The sequence below is a fragment of the Eubalaena glacialis genome, chromosome X, assembly GCF_028564815.1.
Source record: "Eubalaena glacialis isolate mEubGla1 chromosome X, mEubGla1.1.hap2.+ XY, whole genome shotgun sequence".
NCBI classification, from domain to species: Eukaryota; Metazoa; Chordata; class Mammalia; order Artiodactyla; family Balaenidae; genus Eubalaena; species Eubalaena glacialis.
In genome coordinates, this window is record NC_083736.1 from 62,352,404 (window position 1) to 62,365,356 (window position 12,953).

A 12,953-nucleotide genomic window follows, 5' to 3' on the forward strand; every position below is an offset into this window, starting at 1 on the left:
GAAAGAAGGAAGGAGTGATAGGTCCCAAGCAAGCCCAAAATCTAGCAAGGCAAGTTCCATATGATCTTAAGTCTTGAGAATAATGCTCTTTGGCTTGATGCTCTGCTTTCTAGACCCACTGGGGCAGCCGTCTAGCCTTCTGGACCCACTGGAGTAGCAACATCACCCCCACAGTTTGGTGGAGGGCTGCCCACACTGTGGCTCTCTGCAGTGGCCCCACACATTTTGGTTCTCTGTCTGGAGGAGGCATGGGGAGAGAGGTTTGTGTGTATCCTCAGGGTTCTGCAGAGCGGCCCCACCCCTACGCCTGGGGTGGGAGTGGCAGCCCTGATGATCTCTGAATCACCTTCAGGGTCCTTCTTCCCTTGTTTTGAAGAAGAATAGTGCAGGTTCACATTGCTCTATGGTCTGGTCCTATAGGATCTAATAAGTTTTCCTTCATTTTGTCTTGTTTTCTCTGTTTCCTTTAGTCCTAGCTGGCAGTGTTTCTGCTGGTATAATCCCATCTCTATTCCTAGCTTTTGTTGAGATGGTTGATTAAATCCATGGTCACACCCACATCAATCTCCTTATCAAATGGTACGTCTACTATACCTTTAGTGTTTTCTTCCAAATACACTTTCTCATTTTTTGTAATATGGATGAATCTTTAAGTTCTGGTTCCTTTTTGCTTAAAAATTTCACCTTCTCTTCATTTCTCTCCTCTGACATTTTAGTATAAGCAGTCAGGGTAAACTAAGCCACTCCTTTAACACTTGCTTAGAAACCGCGTCAGCCAAATATCCAATTTCATTGCTTGCAAGTTTCACCTTCCAAAAAACACCAGAACACAAACAATGCAGCCTAATTATTTGCCTCTCTATAACAAGGATCACCTTTCTCCGTTGTCCCATAACATGTTCCTCATCTCTGTCTGAGACCTCCTCAAAATGGACTCTACCATCTATATTTCTACCAATATTCTGTCCATGATTACTGAGGTATTCTCCAAGAAGACTGAAGCTTTCTCTACCACTCTTCTTTCAGAGCTCTCGCCAGAATCACCTTTAAAATTCCACTCACAGCAATCTAGGTTTTCTCTGTCATGCACCTCAAAATTATTTCAGCCTCTGCCCATTATCCAGTTCCAAAGCCACTTCCACATTTTTAGGTATTTGTTATAGCAGCACCCCGGACTTCTCAGTACCAATTCGTGTTTAACTGAGTTCAGGACGCTATAGCAAAATACCATAGACTGTGTGGCTTATAAACAACAGAAATTAATTTTGCACAGTTCTGGAGGCTAGAAGTCTGAGATCAAGGTCAGGTTCTCCTGAGAGCTCTCTTCCAGGTTTCAGACTGCCAACTTCTCATTGTATCCTCACATGATGGAAAGAGGGTGAGAGAGCTTTCTGGAGTCTCTTTTATAAGGGCACTAATCCCATCCATGAGGGCTCCACTTTCATGACCTAATTACCTCCCAAAGGCCCCACCTCCTAATACCGTCACATTGGAGGTTAGAATTTCAACATATGAATTTGTGGAAGACACAAAAACATTCAGTCCATTGCAAGGTACAAAGTAACCAAACCTTATATTAACAATAATGATTAAACAGCTAACATTTATTTAGGCACTGTGCACACGTGGCATTGATCACCTCATCCCCATATTACAGATGAGAAATGTAACACTCAGAGAGGTGAAGTCACTTGCCAAGGTTACACAGCTAATAAGTTGCAAAGCTAGAGTTCAAACTTGGACTATCTGACTCTCACAATATTAACTTTTAAATAAGCCATGCCCTTAGACCAAGATAGATTTGCAGAAGTAGAATGAAGTGGAGTGAATAAAGAAATAATCCAAATGCAAATGTCTGCCTCACTAGTTACACTGCCACATTTATCTAAAACATTAGTCATCAACCTCATAAAAATACTCATTGCAGTATTATTTATAATCATGAAAAATCGGAAATAAGCTAAATTTCTAACAACAGTTGAAGAGTATATAAAGTATAGCTCCTATAATAATGAAACTCAAATGCATCCATTACTCATTCATTCAACAAACGTGTATTGAGCACCTACTATATGCTAGGTACTCCTCTACATGCTAGGGAAATAGTAATGAACAAAACAATGTCCTTGCCCCATCCAATGAAGCTTATGAAAATTTTTAAATGACATGAGAAAATACTTGATGAAATGTTAGGTTAAAATTAGATAAAATTATGTATTTAGTATGAACTAAATTACACATACACAAAACAGATACATGTACAAAAGAGTTAAAAGACAATATGCCAATACATCCAATACATTGCTTCTGTGCTGAAATATCTTATTATTACAGGTATCTTGATACTTTTATATATTATTCATACTTACTGCAAAGAGCATTTAATATAATAATAATATATTTTAGTTCTTGGGCTCATAAATATAATTGTTTTGGTGACATTAATTAGATCGTTCACACTACTTCTGTGCTCTCATCTAGCAAATGCTTTACACTAACTCTTTAATGTGGTGCTCCAAGGACAATGGTGCTTCAAGGACAAAGGACAACCCTGCCTGAAAAAGTTTCAGCGTTACACCCCCTACCCGACCCTTAATCTCCCTCCCCACCATGTCACGATGGTTACAAAATTCCTGAGCCCACCTGGGCGACGCCCACCTGGGCAACTGGACCTGTCCCAAATAAGGAAAGGCATATGCCCTGCCCCACTCCCACCCTATAGAAGGAAGGTATATGTGCCTCGACCAATAAGTAAATGAAATTTTCACCTCGGACCATTCCTTTGTTTTCTGGCTATAAAAACTGATCAATAGCACATGTTCCGGCTCGACTCTCCCAGACTACTAGGAAGTCGGCCTGCCGTTCTGGCAGCGACCTTTCCCTCTAATAAATTCTACCTTCTTTACATTCTGCCTTGTGTCTGGAAATTCTTTTCCAACCCGTGTTCGGACCACGACAATTAACTCAGTGGTTACCAAACTTTTTTTTTCAATGGCCAGAGGGCAAATATTTGAGGCTTTGAAAGTCATGCAGTCTCTGCCACTACTACTCAGTGCTGCCGTTGTACTACAAAATCACCCACAGACAATATTTAACTGTGTTCCAGTTAAGTCTGTGTTCCAACAAAACTTTATTTACAAAAAAATGTGGCAGAGAAGATTGGCCCAAGGGCCATAATTAACTTCATAACAAACACAAAGTTCTTACTTCCACTGTTCAATCTCCTAATTGTAACATCCGTGAGAGATAAATATTAACCACATTTTACAGAGGACAAGACTAAGGCTCAGAGAGAGGAAATATCTTGTCCAACATCATGCAGCTCACAAAGCGAGTTATTAAATCCAGCTCCCAAGAGAGATGCCAAATCTCCTGTTGCCTTAAAAGCTGTACATATATAAATGCTAATTTTAAACTTTTTCGGGGAATTTGTTCCTTAGAAGAACCTTACTCTGAATTATTTTGCGAAAAAAAACAAAACAAAATCACTCTTTATCCTTCACAAAAACATCTATTTTCGTGTGTTAGATTCTTTAAAGAAAAATTCCCCTGCAGACTGAGTCAAAGACCTCAATGGAGGTTTAAGGGATATCTTTTGATTGCTTTTGTGTGAGGAGGAAATGGGACTATGAGGGAATGTTTCTTTATGTTTCTTAAGCAGCCTCCCAGGAGCTTGGCACAACAGGGGACAACAGGGAATAAAGATGCCCAAGTTTTCTATACCCACAGACCAAGGAGGCTGCTTTTTCTCAGACCTGCTATGAGAGGCACATGGCCATATGTAGCTGAAGACTTACCAATGTTAATCTCGTCATCAGTCAGAGTGTCTCCAATGAAATCAAACTGAAAGGACTGCAACGTTTGGGAAAATTTCTGAACAGCAGAGGAGTAATCTGTAAAGGAAGGGAAACAGGAGAAATGGTCAATACTGCTGCCTTTTGTCTGATTTCCTCATCTCTGTTAGAGCAGACAGGAGAAAAACAAAGGGAAGTGCTCCTAGCAGGTAGCAAATTGCATTGCAAGACATTAAACCAAAGACCAGACCTTCAGTAGAAAATTTGAGCAACTAAAACCACACATTAAAGATGAAGTAGGGCAGCTTAGTGAAGTCCTTCGTTTAAGTCATGGTACATGTTTTATCTTCAATCCGTGTCCTATATGACCTGTTCTACCCAAAGCCTGTAAGACCTAAAGCTACTTAGTTGTACTCCTAAGAGAGTCTCCTTAAGCTTTATTGAGTGCCTATTATGGACAATGGACTAGATGCTTTCTTACCTCTACCAAACAAATATCCACAATCATTGTACAAAGAAAAAAATAGCTCCAGGTTCCAGAGCTATCTGGAAGAGCTGGAACTAGAAGTCCAGTGGTCTGTCTGCATCTCTAGGGCATTTCCCAAGACAACATAGGTAACAGCTGGACATTTTACACATTAACCAGATGGCAGCCTGGGTTAAGATACTATCTGGCAGAGGGACAAATTTAACTTGCTCACTTGCTCCTAAAATAAGGAGATAATTGATGAAAAATTGAGGGTGGTATGGACAGACAGATGTTTTTATTTTTGGTCAATGATTTTGAATTTTATTACACAGAAGTTTAATGATGATATAAAATTAAATCACAATTAGTTACCCTTTTGACAAATTATCCTTATTGAAATTTTTAAAATATGACTTTCACCAGTATATCCAGCCAAACCTCCAATCTTGCTACGCCAAGAGTGGTTCTCAGGCCAGCAGTATCGTCATCACCTGGGAGCTTGATAGAAATACACATTCCCAGGTCACACCCCAGACCTACAAAATCAGAAACTGCATTTTTATATAATCCCTAGGGGATTCACATGCTCTTTAGAGTTTGAGGAGCACTGCTCTCACCAACTAAAGTAACACATTAAGACCATATTCTAGGAAACATCAAGCTTCTTGGTAATTTTTGGTCCCCTTTTCCTATTTCTTCTTTCACTCCTTAGTTTCATCATCCTCCACCTTCATATCTATCAGATATACAAGCTACTGAAAGTTTTTGCTCTCACCCTAACAGAAAGGGAGACAATGCAAACAACAGTCCTTTCAATGAAAAGTTATCATGGTTAGGCTATCATGGTTAAACACAATAAAACATGCTTAGGCATTTGTCTGGAGCACATAAACATGCCAAGAATTTTATCACCTTCTTGCCTATGTCCCATTATCAGAAGTACTTATTTTTAGTATTTAGATCCTTGACCCTCTGAACACATCATTGGCAATAATAACAACAATAACAATAATGATAATACTTCACAGAGATTGGAGACTGCAGACCAGGTTACCATTCCTTTTCAAATTTCCACATTTTAGAATCACATTTTCCACTTCAAATCAGGCCACATAAATGTGAGAGAAGCATGCACACCCTGCCTTCCACATTTCATCAGCAAAGAGAACACAAAACTGGCTCCATATCTGGAAAACTTTTCTCTGGCCTCTTTGGCCAGCAGCAAAAACAAAAAAAACAAGGCCAGAGTTTCCCATGTGCTCTGTTTTACTCAGGGAAATTAAATATAATATTCATTGTACTGTCCTTTCACAAATACCAGGATTTCGTAAATTGAGCTGAGCAAGGTACAGTTATAAATCACTCCTCATTTAGAATTATATGAACATTTTAGAAACCACAAATATTATGATTTTCAACATTTATAGTATTTTGTAAGTAAAGGCATGGAGTGAGAAAGGAGTTATATTCATTCCCTTTCTCATTATTTGCACCAACACTCTTCTCCAGATTTCTTGGACTTCAAAACACTACCTTACATCTGCACAGAGCTTGAAAATGTTTATGAAGGACTTTGCACAAACACTTTCCATTTACTCTTCCCAAGTATCTAAAGGTAGGTATTACTATCCTCACCTTATAAACAAACCCAAAAAATGAGACCATGAAGCAAATCACATGCACGAAAATACAAACACAAATTAACAGCTCTTCATGGAAAGAAGGTCTCATTTATTTGGCCTCTGCACTGAGGGAAATGCCAGGAAAGACTCATATATTTTAGATAAATGTATTGGGTGACTTCTTGACTACAAAGAATCAACAGATAACCTAGAAATGCTTATCATGGATGGGACATTTATTTCCTTATCATCCTAAAATTCGCTGCACCACTCCAAACCATGTAAATTCATCCGTATATCCTCCCTGATACTGCCCCACCCCCGCCCACAAAGCCACTCTCTCATACTTTTTCAAGCTATCTTTGTCAGTTCTCCCTCAATCCCCTTCTTATTTATTCGTGTGTCTTCTATGATGTTTTTCCCTCATCTTTTCCTAACTCATTTTAGAATGCAGTTGGATAGTGCCTTTTAGGCAATTGAAGCTTCCGGGGAATGAGGCAGAATATAAACGGGATCGATTAGTTAACTAATTCATATTATATAGATCCCAATTTGGTTTCTATCACTATAGTTTTCTACAGAATCATACGGAATATCCTCTTTTATTTCCAACTTATTTAAGTCTGCAGGATGTCTTGGTAATTCATGAATCAGTAATTCATTCTTTTTGTTGCTAAGTAGTATCTTATTGTGTAAATATACCATAATTCATTCATTCACCTATTCAGGGACTTTTCTGATGTTTGTAGCTTTTCACTATTATGAATAAAAACTGCTATAAACACTCATGTAAAATTCTTTCTGAGACATATGTTTTCACTTCTCCCAAGGAGTGCACCCTAGGGGCTCAATGAATGCGTTTTATGGTTAGTTGGTAAATGTATATTAAACTATGTAAGAAAAGGTTAAACTGTCTTCCAAAGCCATTGTACCATTTTGTATTCTTATCAACAATGTATGAGAATTTCAGTTGATCCACATACTTTCCAGCATCTGGTTATTTACTTCTTAATTTTAATTTTAGCCATTCTAATGGGTGTGTAGTGGTATTTCACTATAGTTTTAATTTGCATTTTCCTGATGACTAATGGTGCTGAGTATCTTATCATGTACTTATTGGACATTTGTAATAACTTTTCTTATAAAGGGTCTGTTCAAATTTTTGCTTGTTCTATGATTGAGTTGTTTATTTTCTTATTATTGAGCTATAAAATTTCTTTATATATTCTGGATACAAGTTTTTTCTCTCATATATATATATATATATCAAGTACTATCTAAATTAAAGCTTAACAATCTAAGGGCTGTATATTCAAGAAAAAAGAGTGACTCTCTATAAAAACAGTGAATTTTGTGATATATTACGTTATCCTAATCAAATCACCTTCTCACCAGCTCTGCAATCTCTGCAATAACGCTAAAAACCAACAGCCTCACAACTAGAGTATCTATGAAAACCAACAGTTTAGCAGCCACTGGAGAAGGCAGAGCGGGTTGGAGGTTCACAAGGCCCCACTCTCAGAGAATGTGGTTTGTCCAGTCTGACAGGCACAGAAAGCTCCGTTCTTAGAGTTTGTCTTTGCTTCTCTTAACGCAAAGTTCATTCTGTGTAAAGTATGCTGCCATTGGAGCATTTACAAAAACAATCATCTGAAATTGTTTAAGATTGTGGTGACCTGAGGTGATGTACAAATTGGACTTATAAAGTGGCTGAACAAAACACCTGCTAAGAAAAAAAAGAATGAAAAATTAGAGAATGACATACCCATAGGGGTCTTTGCAAAGCTGAAAACTATTCCAAGAAATCTAGAAAGACACATACATGCAAAGAAATGTATGCACACTCTGGGTTGTGTGTTTGCCCACAGAAGACTTGAAAAGGCCTTAATCTCTCTCTTCTGCCTGAATTTGAGGCCCTGTCCAAGCAGGGAGAGAACGGTAAGGCAGCATTGTAAATTTACTGCCCAAATGTTGAAGGCATGCCTTAAAACACACACAAAGCCTTTCAGCAAAAGCTGGGAGACTTACTGGTTAAAATTATTTAATAAAATCACTGTCCAATCATTACCAGAACACTAAGCTAACCTATCAAAGACTTCAGTGGCTTCACACAACAAAAAGTACAGACTTTAATACAGATTTAGTCCACGAGGTCAAAAAACAAAGAACAATAACAGTCACTTATAACAAACCCTGGGAGGGAGAAAGGATCTAATTTTCAGAGTTGTCACATTATATTATTTTAAATGTACCCTTTCCAACAAGAAATTATGAGACACACAGAGAATACTGCCCCATACTCAAGAAAAAAAGGGTTATCAATAGAAACTATTCAGGAGGAAGCCCAGACATTGGACTTTCAAAAAAAAAAAGATTTTGAATTAGCTATTTTAAATATGTTCAAATAATTAAAGTAAACCACGACTAATAACTAAAGGAGAGAATGAGAATGATGTGTCACCAAATAAACAACAACAATAGAGGGTTGGAGATATTTTTAAAAGAGACAATTCAAAGTTCTGTAGTTAAAAAGTACAAGGAATCAATAGCAAAGACCAATAAAACTAAAAGCTGGTTCTTTGAGAAGATAAACAAAATTGATAAACCATTAGCTGCACTCATCAGGGAAAAAAGGGAGAAGACTCAAATCAACAGAATTAGAAATGAAAAAGGAGAAGTAACAACTGACACCGCAGAAATACAAAGGATCATGAGAGATTACTACAAGCAACTATGTGCCAATAAAATGGACAACCTGGAAGAAATGGACAAATTCTTAGAAAAGCAAAACTTTCCACGACTGAATCAGGAAGAAATAGAAAATACAAACAGACCAATCACAAGCACTGAAATTGAAACTGTGATTAAAAATCTTCCAACAAACAAAAGCGCAGGACCAGATGGCTTCACAGACAAATTCTATTAAACATTTAAAGAAGAGTTAATACCCATCCTTCTCAAACTCTTCCAAAATACAGGAGATGGAGGACCACTCCCAAACTCATTCTATGATGCCACCATCACCCCAATACCAAAACCAGACAAAGACGTCATGAAAAAAGAAAATTACAGAACAATATCACTGATAAACACAGATGCAAAAATCCTCAACAAAATACTGACAAACAGAATCCAACAGCACATTAAAAGGGGATTCCCCCAGGAATGCAAGGATTCTTCAATATACGCAAATCAATCAATGTGAAATACCATATTAACAAAACTGAAGGATAAAAACCACATGACAATCTCAATAGATGCAGAAAAAGCTTTCAACAAAATTCAATACCCATTTGTGAAAAAAACTCTCCAGAAACTGGGCACAGAGGGAACCAAACTCAACATAATAAAGGCCATATATGACAAACCCACAGCCAACGTCATTCTCAATGGTGAAAAACTGAAACCATTTCCTCTAAGATCAGGAACAAGACAAGGGTGCACACTCTCACCAATATTATTCAACATAGTTTTGGAAGTCTTAGCCACAGCAATCAGAGAAGAAAAAGAAATAAAAGAATCCAAATTGGAAAAGAAGAAGTAAAACTGTCACTGTTTGCAGATGACATGATACTATATATAGAAAATCCTAAAGGTGCCACCAGAAAACTACTAGAGCTAATCAATGAATTTGGAAAAGTAGCAGTATACAAAATTAATGCACATTGTTAGTATATATGCATTCCTATACACTAACAAAGAAAAATCAGAAAGATAAATTAAAGAAACACTCCCATTTACCACTGCAACAAAAAGAATAAATTACCTAGGAATAAACCTACCTAAGGAGGCAAAAACACGTATGCAGAAAACTATAAGACACTGATGAAAGAAATCAAACACGATACAAACAAATGGAGAGATGTACCATGTCCTTGGATTGGAAGAATCAATATTGTGAAAATGACTATACTACCCAAAGCAATCTACAGATTCAATGCAATCTTTGTCAAATTACCAATGCCATTTTTCACAGAACTAGAACAAAATATTTTACAATTCATATGGAAACACAAAAGATCCTGAATAGCCAAAGCAATCTTGAAAAAGAAAAACAGAGCTGGAGGAATTAGGCTCCCAGTCTTCAGACTATACTACAAAGCTACAGTAATAAAGATAGTATGGTACTGCCACAAAAACAGAAAGATAGGTCAACGGAAGAGGAGAGAAAGCCAGAGATAAACCCACACACATATGGTCACCTTATCTTTGACAATGGAGGCAAGAATATACAATGAAGAAAAAACAGTCTCTTCAACAAATGGTGCTGGGAAAACTGGACACCTTCATGTAAAAGAATGAAATTAGAACACTTGCTAACACCATACACAAAAATAAACTCAAAATGGATTAAAGACCCAAATGTAAGGCCAGACACTATAAAACTCTCAGAGGAAAACATAGGCAGAACACTCTATGACATAAATCACAGCAAGACCCTTTTTGATCCACTTCCTAGAGTAATGGAGGTAAAAACAAAAATAAACAAATGGGACCTAATGAAACTTAAAATTTTTGCACAGCAAAGAAAACCATAAACAAGACGAAAAGACAACCCTCAGAATGGGAGAAAATATTTGAAAATGAAGCAACTGACAAAGGATTAATCTGCAAAATATACAAGCAGCTCATGCAGCTCAGTATCAAAAAAACAAACAACCCAATCCAGAAATGGGTGGAAGAACTAAAGAGACATTTCTCCAAAGAAGACATACAGATTGCCAACAAACACATGAACAGATGCGCAACATCACTAATCATTAAAGAAATGCAAATCAAAACCACAATGAGGTATCACCTCACACCAGTCAGAATGGCCATCATCAAAAAATCTACAAACAATAAATGCTGGAGAGAGTATGCAGAAAAGGGAACCCTCTTGCACTGTTGGTGGTAATGTAAATTGATACAGCCACTATGGAAAACAGTATGGAGGTTCCTTAAAAAACTAAAAATAGAACTACCATACAACCCAGCAATCCCACTACTGGGCATATACCCTGAGAATACCATAATTAAAAAAGAGACACGTACCACAATGTTCATTGCAGCACTATTTACAATAGCCAGTACATGGAAGCAACCTAAATGTCCATCGACAGATAAATGGATAAAGAAGATGTGGTACATATATACAATGGAATATTACTCAGCCATAGAAAGGAAAGTAATTGAGTTATTTGTAATGAGGTGAATGGACCTAGACTCTGTCATACAGAGTGAAGTAAGTCAGAAGGAAAAAACAAATACCGTATGCTAACGCACATATATGGAATCTAAAAAAACGGTACTGATGAACCTAGTGGCGGGGCAGGAATAAAGATGCAGATGTAGAGAGCGGACTTCAGGACACGCAGGGGAAGGGGAAGCTGGGACAAAGTGAGAGAGTAGCACTGATATATATACACTACCAAACGTAAAGTGGATGGCTAGTGGGAAGCTGCTGCTTAGCACAGGGAGATCAGCTCGATGCTTTCTGACAACCTCGAGTGGTGGGATAGGGAGGGTGGGAGGGAGACGCAAGAGGGAGGGCATATGGGAATATATGTATACATATAGCTGATTCACTTTGTTGTACAGCAGAAGCTAACACAACATTTTTGTAAAGCAATTATACTCCAATAAAGATATTTTTAAAAAGTACAATAACTGAAATAAAAATTTTACTACAATGGCTTAAGATTAAATTTGAGCAGGCACAAGAGTCAGTGAACTTGAAGACAGGTCAATTGAGATAATCCAGTCTATGAAACAGAAAGAAAAGAGAATGAAGAAACATCAACAGAGCCTCAGAGACCTGTGGGACACCAACAAGAGTGACGCTACACACATAGTGGGAATCCCAGAAGAGGAGAGAAAGAAAGGGAAAGAAATAACATTTGCCACATTTGATGAAAAACATTAATCTGCACTCCCAACAAGCTCAACACACTTTAAGGAAGACACACTGAAAAACACACACACCTAGAAACATCACAAACTACTGAAAGAAAAAGAAAGAGAAGCTTAAAAAGAAGCAAGAAAAATTGACTCATTATGTACAAGAGAGAGCCTCAATAAGATTAACAGCTGACTTTTCATCAGAAAGCACGAAGGCCCAAAAACAGTGAAGTGACATATTCAAAGTTCTGGGGGAATAAAAAGTATCAAAAATACTCTATATCTGTCAAAATTAACCTTCAAAAATGAAGAGAAAATTAAGATATTCCCATATAAACAGAAACTGAAAGAATCTGTTGTTAGCAAAAGGGCATTATGATAAATACTAAAGGGAGTCTTCCAGGTGAAAATCGAAGGACACTAAACAGTAACTTGATGCACATGAGGAAGTGAATGGCACCAGCAAAAGAAATATATGCAAATATAGAAGATAGAGTGAATGTATTTTGTTTGTTACTCTTTTCTCTTTATGTATGAGTCAAGAGAAAACTGTGCATAGCAATAGTTATAAAACTATGTTGATGAAATTATAATGTATAAAGTGTAATTTGTGTGAAAATACTAGCACAAAAGAAAGAGGAGGTAACATAGCTATATTGAAGAAAAGTTTTTATATATTATGGAATTGGTACTAATCTGTCCTACATTATTAAGGTTAGATATCAATTGTATTTCCCAGGACAACCAATAAGTAAACAGCTGAAAATATATAGTAAAATAAACAACAAACTAACTAAAATCGTGTACTAGAAAAAATTTTTTTACACAAAAGAAGACAATAGTGGAAGAATAGAAGAATAAGTGAGACACAAGGCACACCAAAAATAAATAGCAAAATGGTAGATGTAAATCCCACCTTGTCAATATTAAATTAAACATGAATGTACTAAAAATTCCAATCAAAGCCAGGGAGTGGTAAAATAGATTTATAAATTAAAACAAAAAATACAATGATCCAAAATCTATGGGATGTAGCAAAAAACAGGTCTAAGAGGGAAGTTTATAGCAATACAAGCTTACCTCAGGAAACAAGAAAAATCTCAAATAAACAACCTAAGCTTACACCTAAAGGAATTAGAAAAATAGAACAAATCACAAAGTTAGTAGAAGGGAAAAAAATCAGAGCAG

The 12,953-nt window shown here is 37.0% G+C and overlaps 1 protein-coding gene across 5 annotated transcripts in view; it reads right to left on the reverse strand.

The window, feature by feature from the left end:
• Positions 1 to 12,953, reverse strand: part of OPHN1 (oligophrenin 1) — a 601,618-nt gene that overhangs the window by 414,178 nt on the left and 174,487 nt on the right. For all 5 annotated transcript variants that reach the window (XM_061178511.1, XM_061178510.1, XM_061178507.1 and 2 more), the window contains one exon: positions 3,798 to 3,893. In XM_061178511.1, the coding sequence (XP_061034494.1) occupies positions 3,798 to 3,893 (96 nt within the window). The remainder of the gene's footprint in view (positions 1 to 3,797; positions 3,894 to 12,953) is intronic.